This window comes from Anomaloglossus baeobatrachus, chromosome 1 (genome assembly GCF_048569485.1).
Source record: "Anomaloglossus baeobatrachus isolate aAnoBae1 chromosome 1, aAnoBae1.hap1, whole genome shotgun sequence".
In the NCBI taxonomy this organism is placed as follows: Eukaryota; Metazoa; Chordata; class Amphibia; order Anura; family Aromobatidae; genus Anomaloglossus; species Anomaloglossus baeobatrachus.
The window spans coordinates 332,222,806-332,238,726 of NC_134353.1; the positions used below are offsets into that span (position 1 = coordinate 332,222,806).

Below are 15,921 nucleotides of genomic sequence, written 5' to 3' on the forward strand. Positions count from 1 at the left end.
CCGCAAACTTTGTCCCTCTTTAAAAGTTGGGAGGTATGGCATAAGACATGCACACTAATAAGGCTTGCACTGGGAGCCCATCATATAATGAGTGAAATGCACAGTGTCTGAACTGTGACCTATAACTGACGCCAGAAACCCAGGTCAGGCGGGCAAAACAGCACTATATGTGTACAAAACTTTGTGGTTTTTCTAACTTATTCAGTGTAGGGACTCGCAAGTGTGAGAATCCTTGACGAACGGATTGCGAGCTTACATATTTTGGGCCAAAATATAAACTAATATCTTACTATTTGAGGTATGGCACATTTTATCCATTTTTGCAGGATGTGTGTGGACCTTTTGAATTCAGGTGGTTAAATGGTGAGCCTGTCATGTGTTATGTACTCATAGTGCTAACTGACCCGCCTGGACCTGGTGTTGTGCGTCATTTATAGGCCTTAATTCAGACACTGTGCGTCTCGTGTATCCGTGCGAGATGCACCTATATAGTGCTGTTTTGCCCGCCTGACCTGGGTTTCTGGCGTCATTTATAGGTTACAGTTCAGACACTGTGCATTTCACTCATTATATCATGGGCTCCCAGTGCAAGCCTTATTAGTGTGCATGTCTTATGCTAAGCAGCCGCCCCTCCCCCCTAGTGTGGAGGTTGAGTGGCTGTGACATAAGCATCTTGCACCTCGGCTGCAGCCATCTTTATGAGGAAGGCTCACCACATTCTGTGTGCACATATCATTTGTCTTGGCTCCTTTTTGGTGTTTTTTTGATATTGTTCTTTGTGGTTTTTCTCATTTTTATCAAAAGCAAGTTTAAAGACTGGGTTACATGGTCATATGACTTGTCCGAGGATTGCATCACAGCGCTCAGACTGGCCAGCGGCTCTCTTCACCCGAGCGTGTCAGCGTGCATTTCTATGCAGCTCGCACAATGGGGTCAGGGGTGCTGCTGGCCAATGCAACCCAAAGAAGCGTCATACGACCGTGTAACCGCGGCCTAAGGCTGAAGTCACATGAGCATATGAAAAAACGGTTCCATTCTTACCAGGAGAGTAGGACTTGTCATCCGTGTAATCTCAGTTGTGCGCTCAGTGTGCTCTCAGTGTGCTCTCAGTGTGCTCTCAGTGTGCTCTCAGTGTGCATCCATTTTTTTCTCAGCAGCTATTAGTCATTTACAGTAATTTACAGGACCATTTACAGTGTTCTGTGCTATATGATAGAATTGTATCCATAAAAAACGGACGCCACTCAGATAATCCGTGTGGCGCCCTTTTTTTCTCGCACCCATTAACTTGTATTGGTGAGTCTCGCACAAGTTCAGCATCCACTCACAGAATGCTACTACTTTTTTCTCATCCAGAATCTGGATGAGAAAAAAGCTGACCATCTCCTCTCCCTCATTGACTAACATTGGTCCGAGTCTCATTGCACTCGTCCGATTCATACACTCCTGTGAGCGCACTCCAATAGTAGGATTTCACTGGGTTACATGTTGTGCTTTGTATTCTGTAATCTTCTTTGTGATCTCTAGATGGCGACATTTAACCACTGTTTAGTTTGCAAGCTTACACATGAGGTAAATTCTATGCGACTTCTGTAGGTGACATCATGTATATGCGTCAGCTGTAGCTAAGTTGCCATGGTCACCAACATGGGAATGTATACAAACTGGTTAGTCCTGTGTAGAGCTTAAGCATTTACAGGACGTACTCATAGTAACCTTTCTTGTGTGTTTTATTCTGCACTGTCCGTGCATTAATAATTAAGCAGTTAGTTCCACACATAGATATATTCCCATTTATATTAGAAGAAATATGCTCCAGCTCTAGCTCTATTATATAAGCCATGTCTAGAGCCAGTGGCCTGGAAACTAATTCACAGCCTCCTCGTTATCCATGGTGAGTCAATATGTACAGTATACTGTTATGGTTAGTCTAATATTCTGCACAATAAGTGGATATTCTTATTTGTTCAATGCCCTGTCTATCTATCTATCTATCTATCTATCTATCTATATATCTATATATCTATCTATCTATTATCTATCTATCTATCTATCTCTTATCTATCTATCTATCTATCTATTATCTATCTATCTACCTATCTATCTATATATCTATCTATCTATTATCTATCTATCTATCTCTTATCTATCTATCTATTATCTATCTATCTATTATCTATCTATCTATCTATCATCTATCTATCTATCATATCTATCTATCTATCTATCTATCTATCTATCTATCATCTATCTATCTATCTATCTATCTATCTATCTATATATATTATCTATCTATCTATCTATCTATATATATTATCTATCTATCTATCTATCTATCTATCTATCTCTCTATCTCTCTATTATCTATCTATATATATTATCTATCTATCTATCTATCTATCTATCTATCTATATTATCTATCTATCTATCTCTCTATCTCTCTATTATCTATCTATATATATTATCTATCTATCTATCTATCTATCTATCTATCTATCCATCTATCTATCCATCATCTATCTATCTATATTATCTATCTATCAAATCAAATCAAATCAAATCAAATAAGCTTTATTGGCAGGACCAAATACAAATTAGTTTTGCCAAAGCAAGTGTACATTAGGGACTGGGGCTGTGGGGATGGTGGGTGGGGACTGTAGGAAGGATGGATGGGGCACATCCAAGGTGGGGACTGTGGGGGCACTTCTAGGATGGGGGCTATGGAAGTCCATGGCTTATGATGGGGCATATCCAGGGTGGGGACTGTAGTAACGGTGGTTGGGGCATATCCATGGTGGGGTCTGGGGGGCCATATCTGGGATGGGGGGCTATGGAAGTCCATGACTTATTATAGTTCTCTTTCTCGAAGTCTATGACATTCGCTCACATACCGCGCTGCTATCTCCACTGCACTCTCTTCTTCCCCCAGCAGGATATATATTTTCTCTTCCTCCTTCATGGAGCTGAAATCCGGGAAGAGATGGGAGAGTCTCCTGAAGTGAGTGTCCCTCACTGCTGAGTACTTGGTGCAGTGTAGCAGGAAGTGGGTTTCATCCTCCAGGGCCTCCAGGTCACAGTGTTGGCACAGTCTGTCCTCCCTGGGCTTGTAGCTCTGCTTGTGTCGACCGGATTCGATGGCTAGACTGTGGGCACTGAGTCTATATCGGCTCAGGGTTCTGCGGTCTCTGGGGTCCGGGAGTTTTTCCAGATATGGGGCCAGTCTGTAGTCTCTCTGTAGTCTCTGGTACGTGGTTAGTTTCTGTGAGGTGTTGATGTCGGTCCTCCAGTCACTGACATACCTCTCCTGGCCCTCGTCTACCATCTTCCTGATTCTGGTTCTTGTCAGGCTGCTGTGATTGGTTATTTTGTCCAGTTGGGTTTGGGAGAGCTGTGCCAGGGGCCCTGGTTCATCTGGCCCACGTATATATATCAGAGCTTTGTGGTGATGGGAGCTTGGATTGCTACTCTGTAGGTGGGCCTGAAATGATAGTGACCTCTTCAGAGCTGCTAGGTGTAGAGGGAATCTGCCCAGCTCAGCTCGACAGGCACTGTTGGAGGTGCTTCGATGGACCTGGAGAAGGTGCTTACAGAATTCCAGGTGGAATATTTCTGTTGGGCTGGAATCCCACCTTGACCAATCTGGGTAAGTGTGAGGGCCCCAGACTTCGCTGCCGTACAGGAGGATTGGGGCGATTATGGAATCGAAGATTTTTAGCCAGACCCTCACTGGTGGCTTCAGATGATACAATTTCCTTCGGATGGCATACAAGGTTTTGCTATCTATCCCTCTATCTATCTATCCCTCTATCTATCTATCTATCTATCTATCTGTCTATCTATCTATCTATCTATCTATTATCTATCTATCTATCTATAATCTATCTATCTGCCTATCTATCTATCTATCTATCCCTCTATCTATCTATCTATCTATCTATCCCTCTATCTATCTCTCTATCTATCTATTATCTATCTATCCCTCTATCTATCTATTATCTATCTATCCCTCTATCTATCTATTATCTATCTATCTATTATCTATCCATGTATCTATCTATCTATCTATTATCTACCTATCTATTTATCTACATATCCCTCTATCTATCTATTTAGAAAACATAATATTTTGGCATTTGAAAAATTGCCTGGTAGGCTTTGCACCCATCTATAATTTTTTATGTGCTGCACTTGTTTCATTTTTTATCTGTCTATCTATCTATCTATCAAATTCAAATCTGCTTTATTGGCAGGACCAAAATACAATTAGTGTTGCCAAAGCAAGAGAAATACAGTAAGTGTGGTGGGAGGGGATCAGGGTTATGGGGAGTTGGGGGCACAATTTGGGCTCTAAAAGTCTATTTAGGGGCCTTATGCTCCCCTCAGCTTATGACAAGTGGAGACATATTGGGTGGTGATCTCCACCATTGATTCCTCTTCCCCCAGTAGGATGCGGAGTTTCCTCTCCTCGTCCATGAATGGAAAGTCCGGGGTATGAGTGGTAAGTTTCTGGAAGTGGGAGGCCCTCACCGCTGAGTATTTGTCACAGTGCAGCAGGAAGTGCGCCTCGTCCTCCAGAGCCCCCTGCTGGCAGTGCTGGCACAGTCTCTTCTCTCACGGCTTGTATGTCTGTCGGTGCCGCCCTGTTTCCACCTCTAGGCTGTGGGCACTCAGTCTGTACAGGCTCAGGGTCTGCCTGTCTTTGGGGTGGTGTAACCTTTCCAGATATGAGGCCAGAGTGTAGTCCCTCCACAGTGACCGGTAGATGGTGAGTTTCTGGGAGTTCTCTAATTCACTCTTCCAATCCTCTATGTATTACATCTTGCAGCTCTATGAGATCTCTTTTATTCGGGCTTTTGTCAGGGTGTGTTGGTGACTTTGGCTGGACTGGCTGCCGGGGTTCCAGGCTTGCTCTGGACTCTGGCTCAGCAGGGCTTTATGATGGTAGGAGCTGGGGTTGCTATTCTGTATGTGCGCCTGGTGTGATAGCGCCCTCTTGTATATACTGAGCCATAAGGGGAATCGGCCCAGTTCTGCCCGACAGGCTATGTTTGAGGTGCTGCGATGGAGTTGGAGGAGATATTTACAGAACTCCATGTGGAAGACTTTGGTTGGGCTGGAATACCACTTTGTGTGGTCTGGGTAGGTCGCTGGGCCCCATACCTCGCTGCCATACAGCAGTATAGGGGTGATGACGCTGTCAAATATCTTGAGCCAGACTCTCACAGGTGGTTTGAGGTGGTACAGTTGTCTTCTGATTAGTAGGTTCTGCACGCTTTTCCTTTCAGGGCTTCTGCTGCTTGCTTGAGGCTGCCGTTATTGCTTAGCTCCAGACCAAGGTAGGTATAGTTGCTATATCATCTATCTATCTATTCATCGCACTATCTATCTATCTATCTATCTATCTATCTATCTATGTATCTATCATCTATTTCTATAATCTATCTATCACATATCTATCTCATACATTGTATTTATCTATCTAGTATCTAATATCTTTACCTTTTGTATTCAAATATAATTCAAATATATATTTTTTATTGTATCTATATGTCTATGTCATTTCTCCCTATTTATATCTATCTATTTTCTATCATCTATCTCATACATTGTATTTAGCTATCTAGTATCTAATATCGTTACCTTTGTATTAAAAGCTATACCTTTTGTATCTATCTATCTATTATTATTATTATTATTATTTATTATTATAGCGCCATTTATTCCATGGCGCTTTACAAGTGAAAGAGGGTATACGTACAACAATCATTAACAGTACAAAACAGACTGGTATAGAAGGAGAGAGGACCCTGCCCGCGAGGGCTCACAGTCTACAGGGAATGGGTGATGGTACAATAGGTGAAGACAGAGCTGGTTGCTCAGTGGTGTACTGGACTGAGGGTTATTGTAGGTTGTAGGCTTGGAAGAGGTGGGTCTTCAGCTTCCTGTTGAAGCTTTCCACGGTAGGGGAGAGTCTGATATGCTGGGGTAGAGCGTTCCAGAGTATGGGGGAGGCACGGGAGAAATCTTGTATGTGATTGTGGGAAGAGGAGATAAGAGAGGAGTAGAGAAGGAGATCTTTTGAGGATCTGAGGTTGCGTGCAGGTAGGTACCGGGAGACTAGGTCACAGATGTAAGGAGGAGACAGGTTGTGGATGGCTTTGTATGTCATGATTATCATCAGCATCTATCTTCAGTATATCACAACAGTAAGTACACCCCTTACATTTCTGTAAAAATTATATCTTTTCATGTGACTACACTGAAGATATGACTATTGATGAGCGAGCACTAAAATGCTCGAATGCTCAATACTCGAATCGAACAGGTCGGACACTCAGATGACATGAGTACCGAGTATAATGATAGTCAATGGGGACCTCAAGCTTTTTTCCAAAAGACCAGGAGGGCTGGGGGGCTGTAAAATCACTGAAATGGATGGAAACAGCTCTCAAATGGAATGGGAACAGCATGAAGGAGACACCTGGACTCCCACGTCCCTGCTGAGAACTAATGAATATTTTTTTGTATAAAATTGCGTAGGGTCCTCCCATTTTTGATAACCAGCCAAGGTAAAGCAGACAGTTGCAGACTGTGAAGGTCCATGGATATTGGCCCTATCCCTGCCTAAACATACCAGCATGCAGCCGCCTCAGAATTGGCGCATTACATTAGATACGTCAATGCTGCAGGTTTGGGGTTTTTGCCAGCAGTTGAGTTATTTAGAGGACACACCAAATTTACACTGTTATACCAGCTGTACACTGACTAACCACTTGATATTGTATGAAAGGGTCATATCTTCAGTGTTGACCCATCAAAAGATATAATAAAATATTTACAAAAATGTGAGGGGTGTACTCAGTTTTGAGATATATTGTATATATCTACAAAAACATGAGAACAATTGAGAATTTTAATGAAAAATCAGGAATGACTGTGCTCTCGTGAACGCGCAAACCTCTCCAGCGGTCACACCGTGCTCAGTGTAGATGCTAGACTGTATGGGCTGCTTCCAGGGATGACGTCCCTTTGTCACGTGATAGGGGCGTGTTCAAAATACTATCACGTGACAAAGGGACGTCATCCCTGGAAGCAGCCCATACAGTCTAGCATGTACACTGAGCACAGTGTGATCGCTGGAGAGGTTTGCGCGCTCACGAGATTATGGGCGGGTACTTGCTGATAACAGTCACAGTCCCGCCCATAATCACTTGTCTGCGCACACGTCACCAGCAGTCACACTGCTCAGTCCCGTGAGACTGGCACTGGGCATGCGCGGGGATGGCTGGAACAGTGGGCGGTGCATCAGCTATGGAAAGGAGCGATGGGGGCGGCATACAGGACCAGGAGGCAGAATAACGGACGGCAGAGAGCCCGCCCCCGTGTCCCATTTACAGAAGCTGCATACAAAAAGGTACCACTTTATAAAGTCTTTATCCTGGTCTCACATGGGGCACAATAATAACAGGGACCTTTCTAGAATGCAGCCCAGGAGCTGCAGAGGGGGAATCTTTTAGGCTTTGGGCGAAATTTCTGCTGACAGGTTCCCTTTAAGTACATCAAATAGAGTGATGCAACAGTGACAGCAAATATGCTTACATTTCAGTCCTGTATGTAATTAAGTACAAAAATTGTCCAATGCCTTCAGGATACATAAATGCCATGTATTGTAGAGTCTGTGTGTGATGGCCATGGTATATATGTGCACCCTATTTCTCTTTCAGGTATAAAGAGAGGCTGAAAAATAAATTTCTAAAAGAAGCCAACCATAAACTAAACCTTTCCGGTGCTCTCAATAGCCACCAATGGAAATTTTTACCAAAAGGTCTTGACGATTTTCGAGATGGCTATCCATCTGCCACCGATACTTCGAATATTCCTGCTACAAAGAGGCATGATCTTTTCCTGCAGAATATGGCTACTGACTCAGAAGCTTCTCAGAAACAAGAGAAAAAGTTTACCAAAGAGCAAGCTTACTTCTCTAAGCTTCTACCACAACAGCAAGGGCGCAGGGAATACATTGCGGGGATAGAATATGGCTTGGCGCAACACCCACTAGCTCTGTACCCTCACCTGGAAGAAGGAATACCACCCGAAGTAAGAACTATAGTCTACAGTGCAATGTATTCAAGTATCAGGAGTTAGTGCATGATTGTAAGAAAAAAGAATTACGCTTTCCAATTTGAATGTTTTTTATTGTAAAAATAAAAGTATGGGCCCAATTCATTAAAACTAGCATTATCCACACCAGTCTTTATAAAGGAGAGTATTGTAGTAGGATGCGACAAATTCATTAAAGCGCCTGCCACTTAAGCGCATCCTATCAGTGGCCTTCATCTCCGTGCGCCTTGTCAGAAATGCTACTTCAGTCATGGACTGGAGTAACATTACTGGCATAAAGAACACCACCACTAGTGATGAATTTGGCAAGAGGGCATTGAATCACCCCTTCACGGCTACTTCCCAGCTTCACCCATCATTATGGAGTTACCTGAAATTGGCATGCAAACACCAAACGATGCAACTTTTTTGTGCAACTCTGCATTGTGCATGCATTTTGTGACTTTTCAAATTATTTTACACTAGTTTTCTACCATAAACACTTTGATGCACTGAGGTCTATGTGTACAAAAATAGACAATCTTTATTAAACAAAAGAAATTGAACAGGTTAAAATTGATTTGGGGTATGTGTGCACTCTGCAGTTTTGTTTCTCCAGCGAAAAATGCACCCTCTGGCAGAAAAACGCATCAAAAAATGCATGCGTTTTTACCACGTGTATTTTTGTCGCGTTTTTGCCCATACATTTTATCCCTACATTCAATGGAAAAATGCAGGTAAAAGCTCAAAAAGAAGTGACATGCTGCTTCTTTTTTTCTGCACCCAAAACTGCAGGCAAAAAAGAAGCAACATGCACACAGCCTTTCGGATTTCTCATAGACCTTGCTAGGTCATACATGCAGTTTAGGGCAACAAACTACACCCAAAACTGCACCAAAAAAGCAGCAAAAACTGCACTGTGCGCACAGGGCCTAACACAGACAGAAGCGCAGCCAGGAGGTATAACTCCGTACATATTCTGAAAGGTATATATGTACAGCATAAGTATCCACTATAGCCCAAAAACATATTAGGGTTCAAGATGAACAGGTAAGTGTATAGCAAATAAATGAAAACACTATTTGGAGTTCCACCACAAGTTAAGAACAGAGCAGGACATATTATTGCCATAAAAGACAGATGCCACTGGGATGGTCCGTGTGGCATCCGATTTTTTTCTCACACCCATAGACATGAATAGGTGACTCTCGTCCAATGTATCTACCTACTCGCAGCATGTTGCGATTTTTTTCTCAGGCTGAATACAGCTGAGAAAATCTGCACAGACTCATTGAATAACATGGGTCCAAGTGCAATCCCTTTTTTTCTCGAATTGCACTTGTCCGAGTTATGCGCTAATGTAAGTGTACTCTTAAAATCACAGTCAGCACATAAAGCACCCACCTGTGCCTCTCTTCAAAAGTTATAACTCCCTGAGTACCCCCTTAATAATAATAATAATACTACATCAAATGCCCCTATATAAAATAATAATGCCCCGAGTGCCATCTTATCAAGTAATAATGGCCTAAAGGGTACTTTACAGTACACGCTGCAACATCGCTAACGATTTATCGTCGGGGTCACGGTGTTTGTGACACGTACGAGCGACCTTCAACGATCGCAAAAGTGGTAAATATCGTTGGTTTCGGAGAGGTCGTTCAAACACCAAATATCGTTGTCTAGTGAGTAGCGAGGTTGTTTGTCGTTCCTGCAGCATCACACATTGCTGTGTGTGACACCGCAGGAACGAGGAACCTCACCGTACCTGCGTTCCGCCGCCAATGAGGAAGCAAGGAGGTGGGTGGGACGTTTGGCCCGCTCATCTCCGCCCCTCCTCTGCAATTGGGTGGCCGTTTACTGATGTCGCTATGACGCCGAACGAACCGCCCCCTTTGAAAGGAGGCGGTTCGCCATTCACAGCGACGTCACAGGGAAGGAAAGTACGTGTGACGGGTGTAAGCGATGTTGTGCGCCACGGGCAGCGATTTGCCCGTGACGCACAACCGACGGGGGCGGGTACGCTCGCTAGCGATATCGGTACCGATATCGCAGCGTGTATAGTACCCTTAAGTCACCCTTGTATACTACTAGTGCACTTAGTGCCCCTTTGAAAAATATTATTGCCAAGAGTCCTCATATACAGTTATAATCATCCAAGTGCTCCAATATAAAGTAGCAATTAAATGAGTACCCCTTAAAGTAAGTAATAATGCTGCAAGTGCCTTCTTGAAATGTAATAATGCCCTGAATGCCCCCCTTATAAAGTAATAATCCCCCCAAGTACCCAGTAAAAAAGTAGTAATGACCTGAGTGCCGCTTATATAGTAATAATGTCCATTCAGTCCCCCTTAACAAGTAATAATGCCTCGAGTATACAGTATGTCAATACAGTTGAAGAGTGGCACTCACTTGAGCAGACTACCACGAGCTACACATGAGGGGTCTTAGAGCCACATGTGGTTCCTGAGCCACAGGTTTGGACCACTGTGATAGATTTTGTACACCTTCTTACCGTGTATTGGGACTTCCAATATTGCCTGTTTATGCTGTACTTCTACCTTTCATATTTACTGAGTTACATTGTACATCTGTTACTTATATATTTATTGCTATTACGTAGTTGTCTACGGTGAACATGTTGCCCCTTGTCTCCTCCATAATACTATATTTTAACCTGTTCACTTTCTTTTAATTTACCTTTTTGATGAGTTTAATAAGCATTGTTTATTTTTGTTCAAATACTTTTGATTATTTCTTTGATTTTCTACATCATCTGTTGGATGAAGCTAGACCAGAAAGGTAAAAACTGCTCCAGATTTATCATAGTAAGAAAAATAAGACAGGAGCGCAATGAGGAGTACCAGCGATATTGAAAACTAAAAAAACTTTTATCCACTGCTCACCTTTAAGGGTTATGCGCCCCCGCAAAACCCCAGTGTTAGGCTAAGGGGCCCTTTGCACACTACGACATCGCAAGCCGATGCTGCGATGCCGTGCGCGATAGTCCCCGCCCCCGTCGCAGCTGCGATATCATGGTGATAGCTGGCGTAGCGAACATTATCGCTACGCCAGCTTCACATGCACTCACCTGCCCTGCTACGTTGCTCTGGCCGGCGACCCGCCTCCTTATTAAGGGGGCTGGTCGTGTGGCGTCATAGCGACGTCACACAGCAGGCGTCCAATAGAAGCGGAGGGGCGGAGATGAGCGGGACGTAAACATCCCGCCCCCCTCCTTCCATCCATATTGGCGGCCGTGACGCAGGTAGGAGATGTTCCTCGCTTCTGCAGTGTCACACACAGCGATGTGTGCTACCGCTGGAACGAGGAACAACATCGTAACATCGGTCATTTCCAAATCATGGAAATGCCGGACCCTACACCGATGATACGATTATGACGCTTTTTCGCTCGTTAATCGCATCAAAAAGTCTTTACACACTACGATATCACCTGCGACGCCGGATGTGCGTCACTTTCAATTTGACCCCACCGACATCGCACCTGCGATGTCGTAGTGTGCAAACTGCCCCTAAGACTGTACCCGTGGAAGGATTCCTGCCATCCTCTCTCTAACACCGCGGTGTCAGTGTACTTGGTCCGGACATCATGTCATCACACACAATGCTCCATCACCGCAGATCCTGTGGTCTCCGTGATAATTAACCTGGTGTCCAGCAACTCTGTTCCTATTTGGCTAAATCGTCTCCTTTCCTCAAAGCAGTTCCTGCCGTGCTTCCCACAAGCATTTCACCTGAGGAAGACAACAAACTGGTTGTTGAAATGCGTTGTGGCTCATAAGGGACCATTAATAAAAGGTTGGCTAATTTTTAAAAATCCCTTTGGTCCATTCTTCCTGTATAGCGCTCCATCAGACCGTCTTTTTTGTTTCCTCTCAGATTTATCATAGTGGCTCACTGTAGTATGGATTAGGTGTATATTGCTCAACAGGTTGGGCACATTTATCTTCTTTATCTCACTTCCATAAATTTTCCACATTTTTCTATCCCGTTGCCATGTCCTAATTTGGCACATAGCATGTATGCCATTTTTTGGTGCAATTTGAGGAACAATGTGTTATTCTCCCCCAATATATATAGTTATGCAATACACCCATTCAATATTTTATACAGCACCCTCCTTATTCCACTTATTATCTTTGCTCCTCTTATTTATACTCTGTATGACAATTTTGCGGTAACATGATCACTTTTGAGCCAGCTTTTGAACTTTTATTGGATAATCTAGTAAAACCAAATCTCGTAGATACCATGAGCATTTCAATGAATACAAATATTTTACCTATTTTAGCGCTTTTAAAAAGAAATGCATTTAATTTCTTGTTTGAGATGTGAATTTAACTGTACACCTATTATATAATTTGCGAAGCTGTTTGAGGAAATTGTGGGCATCCTGGATCCAGAGATGAGACTAAAGAGCGCTTCAGGATTCTATGAAGGTATACCAGAGGATCAGGAGGAAGAGCGTTTTCTTGCGCCGCCAGAGGTGGTGGAAGTACAAAGTCTGAAATCGCGTGATACAAGCACAAGGCAATCGTCCATGTAAGATTTCTTAGTTTTAAACACTATTTATATTATAGGCATGTCTGATGCACACATCGCTTTTAAAGAAGACCACCCACCAGGATTTTGCTATATGAGGTAAAGGCAGGACCATACTGGCACTAAAATGCTGAATCCAGGCATACCTGTTGTAGAAAGATGGGATACTTGGTTGCAGATATATCTTTAATCAAAGTTTCAGAAAAGCACTGCACTTTGATTGACGGGTGCAACGGGGGCGGGCCTTTGTGGGTCGGGTTCCTCACTGTAAAGTCCTCCTCCGGCGTCATCCTGGTTTGCCCCCTTTTCTTTATTTGAATATCGTGGTGACTTGTGCGCATTGCCCCAGTAATTCAGTCTTCATTAAAATAGCACTGGCATTCGCACATGCGCGTACTGCGATCTCCGGCGCTATTTTATTGAAGACGTTGTGGTGAAGAATATGAGAGGCATTGGGGAATGTACAGATTTTTTTTTTACATCTGCGCATGCGCCCCTGCTGCGCTTTGCATTTCTATGAGGACATAAGATTTTATTTTATTGCAGTTATTTTGTACAAAGTTTTTATTCTTTTCACCTCTTGGCATTTATGTTTCTTATTGGTTTTCTCATTTCATGTTCCCCTTAATCTCATTGTCGCAGGAGTGAGCCATCCAGACCCAAAAATCCATATAAATGGCTATATATATGGCTTTCTAACCAAGACCCTGTTCCTGAGGGGAGAAACTCTAAGACAATGCGACCGTTCACTCCTGCGCTAGATGAAAATGTCAAACAAGTAACCAAGGAGTTTTGTGAGTGGGTTACTTCTTTGGTAAGTACATGAGCAGATAATGAAATTTATAACCCCACCAGAAGACGGAAATATAAAAAAAAATAAATGACCCAAAATAACAAACTGCCAGAGTATACCAATATGTAATAAACAACAAAAATACTCCAGTCAAGTCTAAATAAATGATAATACCAATTGTATCATTAATTGTATTTATCTATTGGTGCAAAAAGAAAATAAAAAACAACATATGACATAAACATATTAAAATGGAAGTAGGCTAGAGGAGAAAAAAGTTGCCAATATAATAAAATATAACAATTATATATAAATGTAATACTTGGTAATATACTGTAGGTCTGAAAAAGATAACAAGATAACAAATCCCAAAGGCATTTTCCACAACCCTGCGTGCCCTTGATAACCTGTAATTGAACCTTTGTCTTTCCGCCGTTAGACTTTTCTGGGGGAATGGTTTCATGAGATTGGGATGAAGTGGGAAGGCTTCATCGCCCACAAATACAAAGTTAAGGTTTGCGGTAGTGTCAGAGTTGGGGGGCAAGTGCAGTTCACCATTTTGCAAACGTTCACCAAAGCCTGTGTGTTCTAAAACCCCACCGTCAGAAACCCTGCCATTCATGCCAACATCAACAGCAATAAATTCGTAATTGGCATTCACAAGGGCCATTAGGATGATGCTGAAATAGCCCTTATAGTTATAAAAATAGGAGCCGCTGTTCAGTGGTTGAGTGATCCGCACATGTTTCCCGTCCAAAGCACCACCACAGTTTGGGAACTGCCAAAGGTGTTCAAAATCGGAGGCAATCTTCTGCCATTCCTCCACAGTTTTGGGGAACTCAATGTAGTTACGCAGACTGTGGAAAATTGCTCTACATGTCTCCGGAATAAGAACGCTGAGCAGGGACCTTGAAATTGCAGAAGAAAAATGTAAGTCTTGCAGGGAGCGTCCGGTGGCCAGGAAACGCAGCGTGACTGCCAATCTTTCATCTGCCGGGATGGCAGCACGCATCGCTGTATTCTTGCGCTGAATAATTGGCGTAACTCTTTCGAGTAAAAGGCTAAATGATTCTTCTGACATCCGCAGAAAATTGCGGAAATCCTGAGGATTATTTTCCTGCAGCTCTCTTAGCAGTTGCATGTGGGAGTATTTGTACCTCTTCTGCAGCCACTCTCTGGTCCACATGCGGCGCTTTCGTTTGGAACGCCTCTGTTCCACTTCACGTAGCCGACCGGCCTCAAACATCAATGCAGCACCCAGCACAACACGCTGAATGTCGTTCATGTTGTCCACACTGCAAAAAAACATGTAAAGATGAGAAAAGTTGCTATAAACCAATCACATTTTTTGGGGGGGTGTAAAAGAGACACTAAAATGGCCGCCCCCATAGAAGTGCACCAGTTCTAACTGTGTCACAGAAACAAAATGGCGGCTGTAACTGTGTCAGAGAAACAAAATGGCGGCTGTAACTGTGTCAGAGAAACAAAATGGCGGCTGTAACTGTGTCAGAGAAACAAAATGGCGGCTGTAACTGTGTCAGAGAAACAAAATGGCGGCTGTAACTGTGTCAGAGAAACAAAATGGCAGCTGTAACTGTGTCAGAGAAACAAAATGGCGGCTGTAGCAGAGAGACAAAATAACCAGCAATACTAGATAAGGACACATAAAAGGACGATGGACGCACAAAAGGCAATATGTATACAGATAACAACCAACCACTTTCATGATCCGCAAAAATAATTACTATCTATAAACACAAATACTTTCCATACTATAACAAAAACATAGAACAAGTAACAAAGACTTTTCGAAAATGACTTACCGCGTCCAGAAAATGCAGCCGTCTATGCTATCTATTAATAATCGCAGTTTCGATCCTCACAGCGACACGCTCGGGAACGAATGAGGGATATACAAGTGCAGATGCGGCTTTGATCCGAAAACCAAGCAAGCGGGAACAAAGCACGAATGAATCTGTAATACAGCGACACGCTCGGGAACGAATGAGGGAAGATGCAGCTTTGATCCGAAAACCAAGCAAGCGGGAACAAAGCACGAATGAATCTGTGTGTAGTCACAGGTTTGCTCCTAGAAGACTCAAAAGGGAACAAAGCATGAAGCGATACCCAATCAGAACGCAATAGTATTCTCATTGCTAACCAATCGTTGCAGAGAGGGGGCGCGGAAATGGCGACGTAACTACACACTATTGTTCTCAGCGCCAACCAATGGGTGCAGAAGGGGCGTGGAAACGGGGACGCAAAAACACGCCTTCGTGCATCTCATCTAGGTCGTCAACGAAATCGTAAATAGGGTGTCAAACATACAGATTCATGCAGCCCAGCAGGACTCCAACGAGCCAAAAATGGCCCAAGCTGTTCGGCATCGATCAGCGATTTCGCAGCAGGGGGTGAATCGTTGGTACGTGTCAAACATGACGAGATCGCAATTGAAGTCGTTCTTG

At 43.2% G+C, this 15,921-nt stretch overlaps 1 protein-coding gene across 1 annotated transcript in view; it reads left to right on the plus strand.

Moving 5' to 3' along the window:
- Positions 1 to 1,640: 1,640 nt before the first annotated feature.
- The window catches only part of FAM47E (family with sequence similarity 47 member E), a 35,196-nt gene continuing 20,915 nt past the window's right edge, over positions 1,641 to 15,921 (plus strand). The window contains exons 1-4 of the mRNA XM_075337602.1: positions 1,641 to 1,894; positions 7,726 to 8,098; positions 12,491 to 12,663; positions 13,306 to 13,477. Coding sequence (XP_075193717.1) covers positions 1,842 to 1,894; positions 7,726 to 8,098; positions 12,491 to 12,663; positions 13,306 to 13,477 — 771 coding nt within the window. The 5' untranslated portion in view covers positions 1,641 to 1,841. The remainder of the gene's footprint in view (positions 1,895 to 7,725; positions 8,099 to 12,490; positions 12,664 to 13,305; positions 13,478 to 15,921) is intronic.